At 36.3% G+C, this 17446-nt stretch overlaps 1 protein-coding gene across 1 annotated transcript; it reads right to left on the reverse strand.

The window, feature by feature from the left end:
- Positions 1-11199: 11199 nt before the first annotated feature.
- On the reverse strand, positions 11200-16323 carry LOC101987006 (olfactory receptor 1537-like). The gene is made up of 2 exons (XM_005347500.2): positions 15383-16323; positions 11200-11242 (listed from the first exon to the last, which is right to left on the reverse strand). The coding sequence occupies exons 1-2, from the start codon at positions 16321-16323 to the stop codon at positions 11200-11202; spliced, it is 984 nt and encodes a 327-aa protein (XP_005347557.2).
- Positions 16324-17446: the final 1123 nt, after the last annotated feature.

Genomic DNA, 17446 nt, shown 5'->3' on the forward strand with positions numbered 1-17446 from the left:
TACATCCACCCTGGGTCGGAGCTTCATTGAGTCTGCCCGGGAGAGATCATTTGAGATTTATCTTTTATTATTAATTTTTAAACTTATCCTACAAAAATTAAAACTAAAATCCATATAATGTATTATCACCATGTTCAAACATTGATAAATTTTGTGATATCAAATCAATGTACATAAACTGAGAATTGGAGTGGGTATCAATGAGGAAAAGTGACAGACATGGTTGTGGAAGCAAATCTCCCTACAACCAATGAATTATTATCCAAAATCTAGTTTCACAAGAATAATTATGGAGCTCCTTTTTTCAAAAATCTTCATTGCTTTTTAATTCTTAAGATACATAAAGTCTTTAAATTTCCCAATCTGGAGCAACTGTTACATGAGGCACTGGATGCACAGTGGTCCTAGATTATGTACTAGATGCATGGTGCTCCATTAGGAAGAGTTTTCTGTTTGTGACCCAGTTATTGAGAGTGACAGAGTCAATCAGCAGTGGTTAAATAGTGAGACCATAGAGACAAAGTGTCCACACTCACTCCCAGTCACTTAATGACACTATTGGCTAGCACAATGCATTTTTATTACTTTACATGTAAAGAAATAAGTAATATAGTCATCTTATCACTAAAACATCAACAGTATGCTTTGGTTTGTTACATCATGTTGACATTTTCTCAAGTGAAAAACCTGCAATTCTACACATTAAATTAGAGAAGCAGCCTCTGCTCAGTTTGTGTATTTTCCTTTATTTCTTGTGAACTAATAAAGTCTGCAATGCAAAAATATATATTGCAGAAAAAATACAGTAATTTTCCTCTATCCTAAAGAATTGTGGACAAATTAGTTACTGTTTCCACAAAATGAATCTCTAACTGAATGAATGTTTTGTTAAAAGGTCAAAAATTCAAATGTATTTAATATGTAAACATTGTAGTCTTGCATAGATAACAACATAAATTTCAATAAATGACTCGGGTTGAAGTAGACAGAGTGAGATAGAAGTTCTTGGAGACAATGTTGAAGAAATTTTGGGCAGCTCTATAAGACTTCAATGTCAAGATTTCTTAGAATCTCACACACAAATAAAGAAAGCAAAAAAAGAATACAAATATGCTAATCATAAAATGGGAGGACCTAGAAAGGATGTAAGAGACAAAAATAAGGAGAAGATCTATAGAAAAACTCTCCTGTCATAATGATTCAGCCAAATTATGATTTCACAGCAGCAGTGGCTGCCTCCATGGCCCACATAGACTAATCCTGTAAATAGTTCCTCACAGATTATGGTGGGTGTGGAGGATTTTGCACCTCCCCTCCCACTGGTCTTTGGGTCACTCATAGTTTCTAGAATGAACAAACATTGTCTTCAGTTGTGTACTTACCATCACGATCTCTATATTCCAATGAATAGTTCTAAGCTTATAATCACCATGCTGACATGGTTAAGATGAACAGGTCACAAAATGCAAGAAAAATGTTGTAAATATAGTAAAGAGATTTGTAGTGAGTAGTAAGTGAGATGGGGGTGTATGGGACATAAGATGTGTGACGATGACAGTATTCAGTGTGTGTGTGTGTGTGTGTGTGTGTGTGTGTGTGATTCATTTTAAACAGTGATTACTCTTTTCATATAGGTAAAGTATGATTTATTTTTAAGATTTCACATTCTGGAATTTTTCTGATTTCATTAATTAATAAATAAATTTACATAACTATGCTGATTTTCAAAGTTCTCTTTTTGTACTTCATTTGTGCTTCATCATTTTTTTCTTTCTATGATTCTTTGATAGGTTTTTTTTCTCTTTGTCTATTACTGTTTGTTTTAGACACAGCTCACTCTGTAGCCCAGGCTGGCCTAGAACTCACAATTCTCTTGCCTATTCACCTTGGTTGCCAAGGACTGTGCCCAAACACCTGATGTTACTTAATTTTTAAGTAAAACTTCAGCCAGTACCTCAAAATTTATTCATTTTAGCATTTTTGTTTCCATAAATAACCCACAAACTCCATTTTAATATATCTTAAAATAATATATTCCTTAAAGCTATAATATTCCATTGAAAGTATTTCATGTGTTGTTTATAATTCCATAGATGGGGTAACTTTACGGTTTTGTGCTTTTCTTAAGGTTTTCTTATCTTTAAATGTGTCATACTAGTATCATATTCATTGAAAATACTCTATTATTATAAAGTCATGCATAGTAGGAATTATCTGATAAATTTTTGCCTATTTTTATATTTGTTCATCAAGAATTTCCTATATTATGGTCAAATTATCAACAACTCTTCTCTGAAATTATCTAAGATCTAGACACCCTTGTGTCTTTTTTACCCATAATGCCCAGTTTGTGCTGCCCAGTATTTTTAGAAATGTGTTCTTCCACAAGAGTATGGATGACTTACTAGGAGCAACATTCTTAAAGAAAATGTGTCTCCCTCTATGAGCAGCCATCAGTTGACAGTGGCTTCTCAGCTAGAGGAGGAACTTCACACCCACCTCCCCACTCCATGAAGAGATTTGGTCTAAAACGAGCTTGCATAGCACTTACTTGTGTTATAGCAGCATTATGAATTCATATGTAGTATCTTATTTCGTCTAGAGGACAATATTCCTTTATATTCATTCATTACTGGTTAGTAGGTTTCCCCCTTTTTTGTCTTTACAGACCAATAAAATTTTAAGATTTACCTAGGAATATATAAATTATGTAGTGGAAAACATTTATTCCTGTCCAAGATAAAAGATTTGATGCAATTCACATGAAAACATTGAGGCATAAATCCTTACAAGGTCAGGAAACTCCACACATCCCTAGATGATGCATAAGGAAATGGACATCTGAGACATTATAAATTAGAGGTGGCTAGACTGTGATAATAGTCTAAATAAGATAATAAATTCACATTGCTCTTCAAAGGCATGCAATCCGAACAACAGGAAAAGTTCAACCTGTGCTGAGGTGCTGAGTTTTGTCCTTTGTTCTAGTGTCCTTTAAGCCTGTTGTTTACCATCAGAAACAACAGCCCTCTTCTACTCATCTCATTACGTTGATAATGCTTCTATTATCTATGTGTCTAAGAAACTGGAATCACTGTTAAACATGGTTTCATGGCCTCTGTGTTGTGAGCTAATGAAAGATGTTCCCTTTTAAAGAGAGACATTGACAAAATAAAAATCATCTGGAAAATACTATTTTCTTTAAAAAAAAATGTGATTTCTTGGGGCTTTAAAAAAATCCAAAGAAAGCAAAAGGAAGATCTTCATTTCGTATATGACTATTATAACTAAGTTTTTTAAATTATGTAAATACTATTTGAAATAAATAAACTGGAAACTTATTCATGGTCATAAAATCTGTTCAGTCAGAGAGGTTAACAGACAATTTCAATTTGTCCACCCAATTTTCAGGTAATTATTTGATTCATTTTAAATCTCTTCTAAATTTGAAGAGATCCTGCAGCATTATCCACTTCATCATAACTGATATAACCTTCCTACTGGATACTAGAAAATTAATATCTAAGTAGCAGTTACCATATTGTGAGTCACAGCAGGATGCAATGATGGACTAAGTCTACTTTCAGCACCTGCAAGGGGATGGTGCATTCAATAAGCTTTAAAATTACTCTGTGAATTACTGAATAAATGCATCTAGTAAGAAGCATATTTCTGACTTTGGTCAGTGGCACCTGTAAACTCATGACTCACCCACCTTCTCTCCAAGAGTCTCAGCACCAAGTTTTACTTCCCATTCTCAAAATCACTAATGCATATATGCTCAGCATCTGGCAGTCTTCAGTGATGAGACAAGGGCCTAGTGCTTAGTCTCAGAGCTGTTTTTGAAGTTGATCTCATGATAGGTTAATGTCCCCAAGAAATTTTTCTGCTCTATAGTTAGCAACAGTCTCACCATTTGCTGTCATCTGAGTAGTTCTGCCTCCTATACTCTGAAGGTGTACACTGGACTTATATGTGCCAGCTTCAAATAACATAATGGCATAGTCTCCAAGGATTTCCAGCTCTTGGGGAAAAGAACCAACACACCCAAATGAGATAGCTTGCAGTTATTTTTTACAGAATTATTTATCTGAAGGAACTTCTGGCTCAAGGAACAGTCAAACCACTTCCCTAGTCTCAAGGAGGAAACACATCCTATTTTCTTGGCGAAACATCCTTTAGTCTTATTTCAGCAAAGCTGTGCAAACCAAGTATGTCATTTTGACCCATCACACCAAGATGGAGTCACTAAAGCCCTCACAAAGGTGGCAGCCTCTCTCTCTCTCTCTCTCTCTCTCTCTCTCTCTCTCTCTCTCTCTCTCTAGCTTTCTCCAGACCGATAGAAACATGAGAGCCTCACATGGGCACGATCTGTAGTTGGACATTTCTCTCTCACTCGCTAGTTCGCAAATAATCACTCTGAGAATTAATATTGATTATAAATGTTTTCCCAATGGTTCAGGTTTATTGCTAGCTAGCTCAAATCTAAATTAACCCCTTTCTATTAATCTATGTATTGCCATATGGCCATGGCATTACTGGTTTGCTGGCATGTTGTTTTTTGGGTGGCTGGATGATGTCTCCCAGACTCTGTCTTTCTTCTCCTGAATCTTTTCTTTGGGTTCTCATCTGACTCAATCTTGCCTTTCCACAGGCCAAAGTAGCATTATTTATCAACCAATGAATGCAACCCATATTTGCCGCATACAGAATGACATCCCACAATATCAAGCTAGTAATTTAGAAATCAAGAAGATAAAATATCTACTAATACATAAATATAATTGAACATATAGAAAATCCAGATTGATTGAAGAGAACAGTTAAGTGACATTAAAAGTATATCAAGGTAATGTTAGTAAACAGAAATCACAGGATAGTTTATGAAATTTTAAGAAAAGCTCCAGTAAACCCAAATGAGATAACTTGCAGTCATTTGTTGGATCCTTGCTTTTTTTTGACTCAGCAGATGTTGCCTTTCTTTTCCAAAGGACAACTGTCCCCATTCTGGGTCAATCGCAGATCATAAGCTAAAGCTTCATAATGAGTATAGACCGATACTGTTAACCATGCCCAACTGAAGCAGCTGTATATGGCAACACCAGACTTCAAAGTTTTCAAATGACTTTTACTTTAAGAGTATCTTATCTCTATTTTAATACTTCTAAACTCACCTCTACTGTAAAAGCTAAGAACAATGAACAGTTTCAGAATGTGTCTTTAAATTTGAAGTGTTGATAACATAATTTTCCAATGTAGCATACCAGAGAAGCTGAACCAATGTAGAGAGCATAGGTCATGTGAGAAACTGATTAATGCTATTATGAGCACAAGCTAGTGATCACAGGAGTGGAAACCTAATCTTGGGCTGACTTTGATCCTCCATATCTTTCCTTTTTTTTTCTTGAATTCTTTGTACTTCAGTCTTCTGCCACACCACAATGTACCAAATGAGACTTTTCTTCATAGGGCCAGTGGTCTTAAACCTTAAAAAAAAAATTCTGATCATTATACATTATCTTCCTGTGGTATTCTATTACACCAACAAAGACAGACCAACACACATGACCTTCTATATCTCTGAGTCTTTTCACAGTCTAATTTTATTGTGTTCCTTGCTGCTTGTAAAGCTGCCCCAGGAAGTAATAGCCTCTATCACAGAAGTCCCATTATCTGTTTCTCAATTATGATACATCTAATAATATTTGTGGGCTTTGAGCAATTTATTTGACTCATTTTCCCTGTATCCCAGTTCTCACAAACACACTTAATTCCAGTACCTTCTGTTCTCCTCTGCTTGTATCACCTTAATGGTTGTATGTCTCTGTCCTTGGTGGCCAACTCCTCTATAATGGCTTTGCATCAGAGGTCTTATACTCCCATTGTGAGAAGCATCGTACATATGAATAAAACATATGAATAACAAAAGAAAATATTTTTGACAAGGAATTTTTAATAACCAATAAATTGAGATGCTAAGAGCCAAATATGTTTAGCGTGTATGATTTCATTACTTTAGACTTTGTAAACATTCATCTTACCATAACCACTAACAATATAACTGATGTATTTATCACCTCCCTATGTCTCTTTGAAGCAATTTGTGTCTCATGCGTGTCTGTATTTTTGGTAAGAATATTTGATATATTTATCACTAAATACTTTGAATTACACCATGCCATATTTTAACTTTCAGCATGATACAACACAGAATATCCTTACAAATATATTAAAATGAAGTATGGCTTCACCTGAAATACCTGAGAATATGGAGTCATTGATTATATGAATTATGCTTCTTCTCTTCCCACGTCATCATGACCATTATTGTATTCTCTGGTTCAGTGAGTTTTACTACTACAGATAATCCTTATAAGTGGGTATGAGTTTATTTTTCCTTTTATGGCTGTGTTATTTATCATGTAAAGTGTCCTCAAGGTTCAACAATATTTTTTCAGTCAGTGATGTTTCTCTTATAAGGAAAAGAAACACAGAGATTCAGAGCTATTTAATATCCATCCACAATTTTTGTATCATTCACTATTTATCAAAAAATGATTGAAATAATTAATCAGTTTTATTAGATCATTTGTTACATGAGATAGTTAAAGATATAGGTGAAAATAGAGAATAGAATCTCAAAGTTATATGAATTCAAACAATATTGACTTTTAATGTGTAAGTTCTTAACATGTAATATTTATGTCTTCAAATTTAATTCTGTCTTCAGTAGTTTTGTGTCTAGGGTCAAGCAATGATGGAGAATAGACCACCAAAGTCTTTTAAACCAGATTTATTTTTAAGCAACTTTATTCCAGATAAAGTAAAAGAACAAAATCACATCATGGCACACAAAGCTTATCAGTTATAGCTGAGGCCACAGCCAGAGATCAGGCTTCTAAAACTCTTGCAATAAGGGCTGGTTTGGAGCCTCTTTAATAGTAAAATCAAGCACCAGGTATACATCAAAGAGTTTTTACAACCTTGATGTCGGGCTTAAAGTCACATTACATTTTAAGTTTTACAACTTTTGGTAATAGGTTGTTAGAATGTTAACTTAAGACGTTTGCGAAAGCCTATGGCTGCCACAGCCAGTTTTCACTGTCCCTGAAAAGAATGTAAGACAGAGAGTAGAGTCACATAGGGTTATAGTTCAAATTAAGGGAATATCAGCAGAGGACCCATAGAGGCAATAGTTCAAACCTAAGCTTTGCTCACAGTATCTGCTGAGTTGGGAAGCTAGGATACAGGAGACAATTGTCAAAAGTTTACCTCTGTACACTGACTGCCAAGATGTCCACTTTAAGACAGATCGTGTTTGTTAAAGGTTAACAGTGGCTGCCTGCTTTGTTTTTCTTCCAAAATATGCTTGTACTTGCAATTTTATATTTCTATATTCCTGAACCAGACTCTTTATTTCTATATTATATTTCTGGAATTTTCAGTAATTATATCAATAGCTAGCATAATACCAAAATTGCTACAGGATATATTACAAATGGTAGTGAGTAATTATGTGCTGATAATGATACAGGTAAGCACTTTTATGGACTAACATTAAAACAAATTTGAAAGTATAAGTATTATACAGTTTCCTGTGGCTTTCAAGATAGAAAGGTAAAGAATACAGAAAATCTACTCCAGAATTCTACAGTCTACAAGGGCAGAGATTGGCAAGCAAGGCACAGAAGTACGTAAGGTATTTAGAGAGGTCCTACACAGCCTCTGGGACACTAGTCTTTACTAGGGAATGATATCAACAAAGGCATTTGAGAGTAACATAAAAAGAATAACTTTTTTTTTGACCCAAGTATCACATGACATGACTGAGACAGAGAAAAAAACATTGAGTATCAACACAGGTATAAGTGCTAATTTTCCTTAACCTTTTTTTGTATTTTCTTATCCAAGAATTTCTTAACATAATTTGCTATCTTTCTTGTTAAAGATCAGATTTGTGTTATATTCAATAATTGTTAACAAAATTTTTAAGAAATAAAAATTAATACAAGGAAACAATATTTGCCTTGCAAATAAGCATCATCTTAAAATACAAACAAAACAAAAATATTTTCATTATTAAAAAAATTAAATATTTTGAATCAATAATCATATTCTTCCTCTCTCCCTAGTCCTTCCAGGTATCCCCCCTTTCCTCTATAATCTAATTTTAGTTTTTTCTCAATAGAAAAATCATCATAACAACAAACCTCCTAAAATCAAGAAAACAAAGTAAAGCTTTGACTCCCTCCCATAAAGTTATCAGAATTCCATAAATCCTAATATCTACTCTGTGTCTTGTGTATAATCTTTGTCTATAAAAAGGAGTTTGTAATCCTTTCTCTGGGCTACTGAGTCAAATAATTCTCTGTAGCTATATCTAGTTAGACGTGTCCCCAGTACCCCTCACAGAGTATTTTGAATAAGTTGTTTCTGGTTCTTATTCTTCAGTGGTCTGTTCCCTATTATTTGAGCAATTCCAGGACCCAACAGTGATAATAAGAAGAAATATTATTTTGTGTTTGGGCAAAATATTCTGTAGATTACTGTTAGGAGCATTTGATTATTAACATCTTTTAGCTTTATTACTTCTCTGTTTAGTTTTTTCTAAATGACCTGTTCGTTGGTGAGAATAGGGTGTCAGTATACCATTTTGTGTGGGTCTGTGGAAGAATCTGGGTCATTCCAAGATGAATTTTGGCTTTGAAAATCCTCAATAAATAAATAAATTTAAAAAAAAAAAAGAAAATCAGGAAGAGAGTCAATTTATAATGAAAGGACTGCTCTTTGCTTCACAAAACCTTTTTTTTTTTCATTGCTATGCAATTTACACAACTTAGCAAGTCAATGTTTGCATATTCAAACCTCTTATCTGGAGTTGTTTGAGGGAACAATCATTTGCCCAAGCAATTCTCTACAATGAGACGTTTGTTCAAATCCTCTCATAACTGAGTTTTGCAAAGGATCCAATCCTTCAGAAAAAACTCAGTTAAGACTCGAACACTTCAAACAAATGATAGCTATCACAAAATGTAGTTCAAAGCCTAGGTGTAGATATTCTGGAATTGCAGTCAAAGGCAATGCTCTAAGGGATCTTTTCCTACAGCAGGGGTATTAAGTTTCCCACTATTATTATGTAGAGATTGAAGTGTGATTTAAGCTTTAGTAAACTTTAGTAGTTTTTTCTTTGTTTGTTTGTTTTGCTTTGCTCTTTTTATATAAGTGTGAGTACATTTATTTGGGGGGCAAAGATGTTCAGTATTGAGATGTCTTCTTGTTGGATTTTAATTTCTTCTAAAAATACTTTTGTTTTTTATTAATTTTGGTTGGAAGTCTATTTTGTTAGATATTACAATGGCTACACCTGCTTGCTTGGAAACCTTGTTTGGAAAATGTGTTTCCAATCCTTTATTTTCCCTGAGGTAACAGTTGTCTTGAATGTTAAGACAAATTTCCTGTATGCAGCAGAAGGTAGATTTTGTTTTTGCATCAATTTTGTTAGCCTGTGAGTTTTAATTGCAGAGCTTTTTATTGGGTTTATTTATATTCAGAAATACTAATGACACATGATTGTTATTTCTTATTTAGTTGCTGCTGCTGGTGGTAGTATGTGTGTATGTGTGTTTCTTTTCTTTTGTTTTTGCTGGTGTGAGATTATATATTTCCTTTTTTTATGTGTGTACTTAGCCTCCTTGGGATGATGTTTTCCTTCTATTGCCTTCTGTAGGGCTGGATTTGTGGATAGATACTGTTTAACTATGACTTTGTCATGGAATATCTTGTTTTCTCCAGTTATAGTGATCAAAAGTTTTGCTGCATATAGTAGTGTGAGCTGGTATCTGTGGTCTTAGAGTCTGTAAGACATCTGTCCAGGCTCTTCTGGATTTAGAGTCTCCATTGAGTAGTCAGATTAATTCTAATAGGTCTGCCCCCATATATTACTTGGCCTTTTTTGTTGTATCTTAAAATTTCCTTTATTTATTTATTTATTTTTTATTGAAAAAAAAAGTTCCACCTCCTCCCAGCCTTCCATCCCTCCCCCTCCCCCAGTTCCTCTCCCCCTCCCTCTTCAGTCCAAAGAGCAGTCAGGGTTCCCTGCCCTGTGGAAAGTCCAAAGTCCTCCCCCCTCCATCCAGGTCTAGGAAGGTGAGCATCCAAATTGGCTAGGCCCCCATAAAGCCAGAACATGAAGTAGGATCAAAACCCAGTGCCATTGTCCTTGGCTTCTCATCAGCCCTCATTGTCCGCCATGTTCAGAGAGTCCGGATTTATCCCAGTGATGTAACCCAGACCCAAAAAGATGAACATGGGATGTACTTACTCATAATTGGTTTCTAGCCGTAAATAAAGGACACTGAGTCTATAATTTGTGATCCTAAAGAAGCTAAATAAGAAGGTGAATCCAAAAAACAACATATAGTTATTCTCCTGGATATGGGAAGTAGACAAGATTGCCGGGCAAAAAATTAGGATCTTGGGGGTGGGATGGGATGGGGGTAAGAGGAGATGGTAAGAGAAAAGTGAGAAGGGGAGGATGGGGGGAACTTGGGGAAATGGGATGGATGAGATAAAGAAAGGGTAGATATGGGATCAGGAAAGCTAATATCTTAATTAAGGGAGCCATCTTAGGGTTGGCAAGAGACTTGAACCTAGAGGGGCTCCCAGGTGCTCAGGGTGATGTCCCCAGTTAGTTCCTTAGGCAGCTGAGGGTAGGGAACCTGAAATGGCCCTATCCTATAGCCATACCATACTGATGAATATTTTGCATATCACCATAGAACTTTCATCTGGCGATGGATGGAGATAGAGACAGAGACCCACACTGGATCACCGGACTGAGCTCCCAAGGTCTCAATGAGGAGCAGAAGGAGGGAGAACATGAGCAAGGAAGTCAGAGCCGTGAGGGAGGCACCCACCCACTGAGACAGTGGGGCTGAATTATTGGGAGTTCACCAAGGCCAGCTGGACTGGGACTGAAAAAAAATTTCCTTTCTTATTGCTGTATTTTTACTATTTTGATTATGATGTGGCAGGGAGACTTTCTTTTTGGCCCTATCTATTTATTGTTCTGTAAACACGTTGCACCTGTAAAGCCACATCCTTCTTAAGGTAAGGAAAATTTTGTATTACTTTGTTAAAAAATGTTTTATGGATCTTTGAGTTGGGATTCTTCTCTTTCTTCTTCTCTTTCTGCTATTCCTATGATTCGTAAGTTTTGCCATTTGATAGTATTTCAGATTTCCTGGATTTTTATCGTCAGAAATTTTTTAGATTCAACACTTTCTTTGATATAGTTATCAGCATTTAAGCCTTTTGATCCTCAGACCTTCATAACTTGCATTTACACATTTGAAGTCACTTTTTTTTGTACCCTGAAAAATTTTTATCCTCGGACTTTAAGCTTTGCATCATAAAACATTTTTATTTACTTCACCAGTAGGCACAGATGGCTGACCACTGAGAGCAGTCACTGTAAAGCAATTTCTTATAAACAAAGGAATAGTAAGAAGTTATACTAAAATCTGTTTTGTGTGTTTCTCTCTCTCTCTCTCTCTCTCTCTCTTTTTCTCTCTCTCTCTCTCTCTCTCTTTCTCTCAAGTCTGGTAGGAAGGTGAACTGTGTCTAGACCTTGTATTGGCTCTAAGAGAGTGAGACCTGTGACCTGATTCTTACACAAAACTTTGAATGCTGATATAAGAGCTGATAGTATATTGTTATCATTATATCCTTACTATATCAGACTCAATATCCAGAACATCCAGAGATGTGAGCAGTCAGTAAGGGCTGCAGGCAGGACATGATGAGCATGGTTAACTTATACATTTAGAAACACACATTTAGTGGCCATATTTATGCGTTTAACCCAGATAAACTTTTCTCACTTTTTTTTTCAGAATAATTTTGGGCAGGGGAGGGGATCAGGCCATTTGTACTTTTCTGATGTGTTTGATCCTGCTGTTGTTCCTCTCTGGCGTTTCCTGCTGTGCAGCTTTGGAGCGTGTGTCATTTTGTGAGACCAAAACCAATTATCATCCTGGAGAAGAGGCTGACAGTAGCCATCTATGGTGCCTGGCCTTGTAGCCTCCTCTTCTTGCCTCTGTCCTCCTGGCTTCTCCTTGACATTCAAGCCTGGGACTGCAGTATCTGCTGAGAGGGGTGGTCCTCTCCCTAGCTACCAGCAGTGCTATCACAGACAGGTGTCCCCTGAAGCCTGGACTCCTGAGGTAGAGAGGGGCAGGGAAGGCTGGCAAAACCTATTGTTATAATACTGAAATCCTGGAAGTGGGAGAATAGGAACCTTAGCCAAGGGTAGACATTAATTTACTAACCATCATCACAAAGAGACTGACAAGAGTCAATATGACAATGTGGCATGACAATTAAACAGAATTGACAAGACATGGCTGTGTGTTAGGTCACATGATCCCATACACTATAGTCCAAAAGGGTCATAACCGAATGATCCAATGGCCAGTGAAGAAATAATAGTGTTTCCCCCTTCCTTCATTTTCCTCTTGCTCTGAGATTAGAAGCATGCCCATTGGATGTCCCTCAGCATCCATACTGTCCAGACACCAGATACCAGATAAAGTTCCCTCAGAACCAGATTTGTGCTCCCTGTATGGGCCACGAAAATGTTGGGTACGTGGGGATTGTGCAAAGATGGGAACAGACCACTAAAGTCTGATGAACCAGAAGCAAACTTTATTCCTGGAAAAAAAATAAATAAATAAATCTCCATGGGACACAAAAAGCTTCTCAGTTAGCTGAGACTACAACCAGAGATAGATTTGTAAGGCTGTGACAAAGGCCAGTTTTGAACTTCTCCATTTATAGCAAGCATAAGGCAATAATAAAATAATTTTTATAATCTCAAGGAAAAACTCAAATACAAATTGCTCTTTTTTTGTAATTTCCATTAACAGAGTTTTTCAGTTAAAATAGTGTTTGTATTTAGTCCATTGTTTTTCCCTGGCATTCCATGATAGTGTTTACCAAGGTTCTGTACCTCCCCTGACACTTCCAGTTTTATTTAGTAGGGAAGGATATGGGACAATATAAAACAAAAGGGTCAAAAGTCACATACATCCCATCATTTAAAAGTTACTTCAGCTCAGATCAATTTATGGTCATGAGTGGCCATTATCTAAAAGCGGATCCTCCGTTTGCAGAGAGACCCTAAGCTCTTAGAGAGCCGCTTCAGCCTTGAAAATAGAGCTAAGGGTTGTAAAGTGGAGTAACATACTGTTAATAGTTAATCCATAAGCTTCTGAGAATGCTGTTGACAGTCTGCTCTCATTTTCCTACGCTTACAACTACATATTTCTTTATATCTATATTCTTATTTTTTGGAATCTACATTTTTATATTTTTATTCTTGGACTCATCACTATTTCAGTTTTCAGGTGAACCCTAAGAAAAGCATACATAGGTCCACCTAGAGAGGAGAAATAGACAAGATCGCCTGACAAAATCAGAATCCTGACAAAATTTGAAGCATGGACATGGGGGGAAAGGGGAGGCTGGAAGGGAGAGTGGAGGGGAAAATGGAAGAGGGGAGGAGAATTTGAGGGAATGGGATAGATGAGATGGAGGAAGGAAAAATATGAGAGCAAGGAAAGAGATATTTTGTTTGAGGTAGCCATTATGGGTCTAGCAAGAAACCTGGCACTAGAGAAATTGCCAGGAATTCACAAGGATGACCCTAACTAAGGCCATAAGCAATAGAGGAGAGGTTGTATGAACTGGCCTTGCACTATAGTCAGATTGATGAATACCTTAAATGTCACCATAGAACCTTCATCCAGCAACTGATGGAAACAGAGGCAGAGACCCGCAGCGGACCACTGGGCTGAGCTTCCAAATTCCAGTTGAAAGGTGAATGGAGTGAGAATATGAGCAAAGAGGTCAAGACCATGGTGAATCCCTTTACCTGAGCTAATGGGAGCTCACCAACTCCAGTCAGACAGGGAAGGAAGCAGCATAGGTCCAACCAAACTAGACCCTCTGAATGTGAATGGCAGTTGTATGGTTGGGGCAACCTGCAGGGCCACTGGTAGTAGCACCAGAATTTATTCCTACTGCTTGTACTGGCTTTTTAGGAGACTGTTTCTTTGGAGAGATATCTTGCCCAGCCTAGATAAAGTAGTGAGGGCCTCGGACAACCCAAAAGAAATGTGCCTTACCCTCTCTTAAGAGTGGATGGTGATGTGGTGGTGGGGTAGGAAATGGAGAAGGGGAAGAAATGGGAATTTGGGATTGGTATGTAAAATGAAAAAAGATAGCTTGTTTTCTTTTTTAATAAAAGAAAAAAATTTAAAAAAATACTATTAATATCCACTCAACAGGGGGAACTTCATGCCTGGTTTTTAAACGGACTTAACTATGAGTTGCTGATGAAGTCATGGAACGTAGAAGATAATCTAATAGAGACTCTTTCCTGAACTAATATAATCTCTAACTGCATAGTTAGTAGTGATCATCTCACCCACAGGGAACTGTAACTCTTCCTACATCAGAGGGAGACCATTGCAGAAATCTGGTCTGATAGAGGAACAACTGATGCCGGGAAGAAGAGCCACAGTGGATCCATCTATAATACAAACCCTCCACTAAAACTGAAGGAACATTAGGAGGAAAAGGAAAGAATGTTCTAAGTTCTAAGAGTCAGAGTCCAAGTAATGATGTGGTGAGATTGTGTTTTCTATGTCTGAGAGGAACATGCCACCATGATTCTAAACAATATATTTTGCTGCACTAAAGCCAAAAATGAATTCATTTAGCACCATAATGTAGAAGGTGAAAATCTCAGAAGACTCCACACCTAAATGAGGAGCTATAGACAGTTAATGATGACTAAGAAGAGAATCAGTCTTCCTGTGGATAAATCCCCAAATTTGTATGTATGAATATATATTTGTGATTTAAAGGAAAGGATGCCATTGAGTTGAGAAAGAGGTAGGGAAAATTTAGAGTGATTAGAGGGAGATGGGGGAATGATGCATTTATAACACTTACATATAAAATTCCAAAAATAAATTAAAAAATAAAAACATCAAGTTTTTGGAATTAAGAAGAAAGCTAAATATTTTTAAAGTATTTTTTATCAAAATTATATATACATATACATGTATACACAATTCTAGTCATCTTGGGAATATAAATTTCTAACATCCTTTGGTTTATGTTTTATTGTGTAAAACAGGACAGATAATATATACACAGAAAATTGAATTTGAAATTTTTAACTAAACATTATCAAAATATCCTAGCAAATGAATGATAATTATCACAACTAGAAAAAAATTAATAATATCAACTCAAACTATGTAACTGTGGAAACATTTCTCTAATAGATAATCCCTCACATTACTTCTGAGACATGAAATTTTTTCTTTGAAGTATTTTCTTCAAGGCAACACTGACATCCTTATTCCTTAGGCTGTAAATCAATGGGTTCAGCATGGGAACAACAGTAGTATAAAACACAGATGACACTTTCCCTTGGTACATCGAACTCATTGAAGATGGCTGTAAGTACGTGAATGCAGCAGAACCAAAGTAGAGAGCAACAGCAGAGATGTGGGAGCTGCAGGTGCTGAAGGCTTTGGACCTGCCTTCTTTGGTTTTAATCCTGAGGATGCTGGCAATTATGGAGATGTAGGAAGCAGTAATAGTGAGAGGTGGGACAAAAATGTTCACTATACTAAATATTAGAATCAACAAGTCATTAATATAGGTATCAGAGCATGAAAGCTTCAAGAGTGGAAGAAGATCACAGAAATAGTGGTTGATCACACCTAATTTGCAGAACCAAATTCGTAGCATGAAGCCTGTGTTAATTGATGCATTGAACACACTAAATATATACACTGCTAAAATCAGGGAACTATAAATTTTATAGGACATGATTACAGTGTAAAGCAGGGGTTTACAGATGGCCACATAGCGGTCATATGCCATTACAGCTAATGTGTAACACTCTGCGATGCCAAAAATGATAAAGAAATAGAGCTGAGTCATGCACCCAGGGTAGGAGATGAGGTTCTTCTCTGTCAAAAATCCCAACAGCATTTTAGGGGTGACAACTGTGGACTGACAGAAGTCAATGAAGGACAGACTGCTGAGGAAATAGTACATGGGGATGTGCAGGTGGGAGCTGAGCACAATCAGTGTGATCATGCCCAGATTCCCTGCTACAGTGACCACATAGATTCCAGAGAAGAGGAGGAAGAGGGGCATCTGGAGTTCCGGTTTCTCTGAGAGCCCAGCCAACAAGAACTCAGTCACTGTGCAATGGTTTCCTGCTGCCATGTTCTTCATTCAGATCCTGAAGGAGTAAAAGAATTGTGTAAGCCAGGTAGTGGTAACTCAAGTCGATGATCCCATTACTAGGAAGGCAGTAGCAGGCAGATTTCTGTAAGTTCAAGGCCAGCCTGGTCAACTGAGCTAGTTCTAGGAAAGGCTGGGCTACACAAAGAAATACTGTCCCAAATAACACATATGTGTGTATATGTATCTATGTATAGGTGCTGTGTGCATATATATATATATGTATATTATATATATATGTATACAAAATATATATAGAGAGAGACAGTGAAGTTAAAGTTGTCAGAGTGACTTTATTATTATTTTCCATGTACACAAAATACATAGAAAATTGGTTCTGCTTTAAAATATTTTGCTCGCTATATAATTACATTAATGGATCATTTAGAGAAGCAAAATTTATCTTTTATTAATTTCATTTATCCTTAAAAATAAGGATATTTTTACGTGAAAAAATGAATGCCTTTTATATAAAATATCACTCTGTTCAAGCTTTGATAATTTTTGTGATTTCAAAGAAATGTTCATAATATGAGGATTAGAGTGGGTATCAGAGAGGAAAAGTGACAGACTTGCTTGAGGAAGCAATTTTTCCTAAATAAAGAATTATCAAAAATCTGATTTCTCCAGAGGATTTATGGGTCTCTTTTAAAAAAAATTGTCATTGTTTTTTAATTCCTAAGAGACATACGGTATTTAAATTTCCAACTGTGAAGATTAAATGACATCTGGAGCAACCATTACTCTTAAGATTACGTACTAGATGCATGGTGCTTCATTAGGAAGCAGTTTCTGTTTGTGACCCAGTTCTTAAGAGGAACAGAGTCAGTTAGTAGTGGTTAAATAGTGAGGCATGGAGACAAAGTGCCTGTGCTCACTCACAGTCACTTAGCAACATAACCCTTGGCTAGTACAATGTATTTTTGTTACTTACCATATAAAGAAATAAGTAATACTGCCATATTATCACCCCAAAATATTTGCAATATAATTTTGCATTTTTATATAATATTGGCACTTCATCAAATAAAAAACCTGCTTTTCTACATATTAAAATTAGAGAAACCATCTCAGCTCAGTTCATATTTTTCCCTTTATTTCTCATGAACTAAGA

Source organism: Microtus ochrogaster, chromosome 5, assembly GCF_000317375.1.
Source record: "Microtus ochrogaster isolate Prairie Vole_2 chromosome 5, MicOch1.0, whole genome shotgun sequence".
NCBI lineage: Eukaryota > Metazoa > Chordata > Mammalia > Rodentia > Cricetidae > Microtus > Microtus ochrogaster.

Bases quoted from the DNA above. Each gene is read 5' to 3' on its own strand.
- LOC101987006 (XM_005347500.2), bottom strand. From the start codon at position 16,323: ATGAAGAACATGGCAGCAGGAAACCATTGCACAGTGACTGAGTTCTTG. The intron at 11,243-15,382 runs GTCTCAGAAGTA...ATAAAAATCCAG, and splicing joins CTTCAAAGAAAAAATTTCAT to GAAATCTGAAATACTATCAA.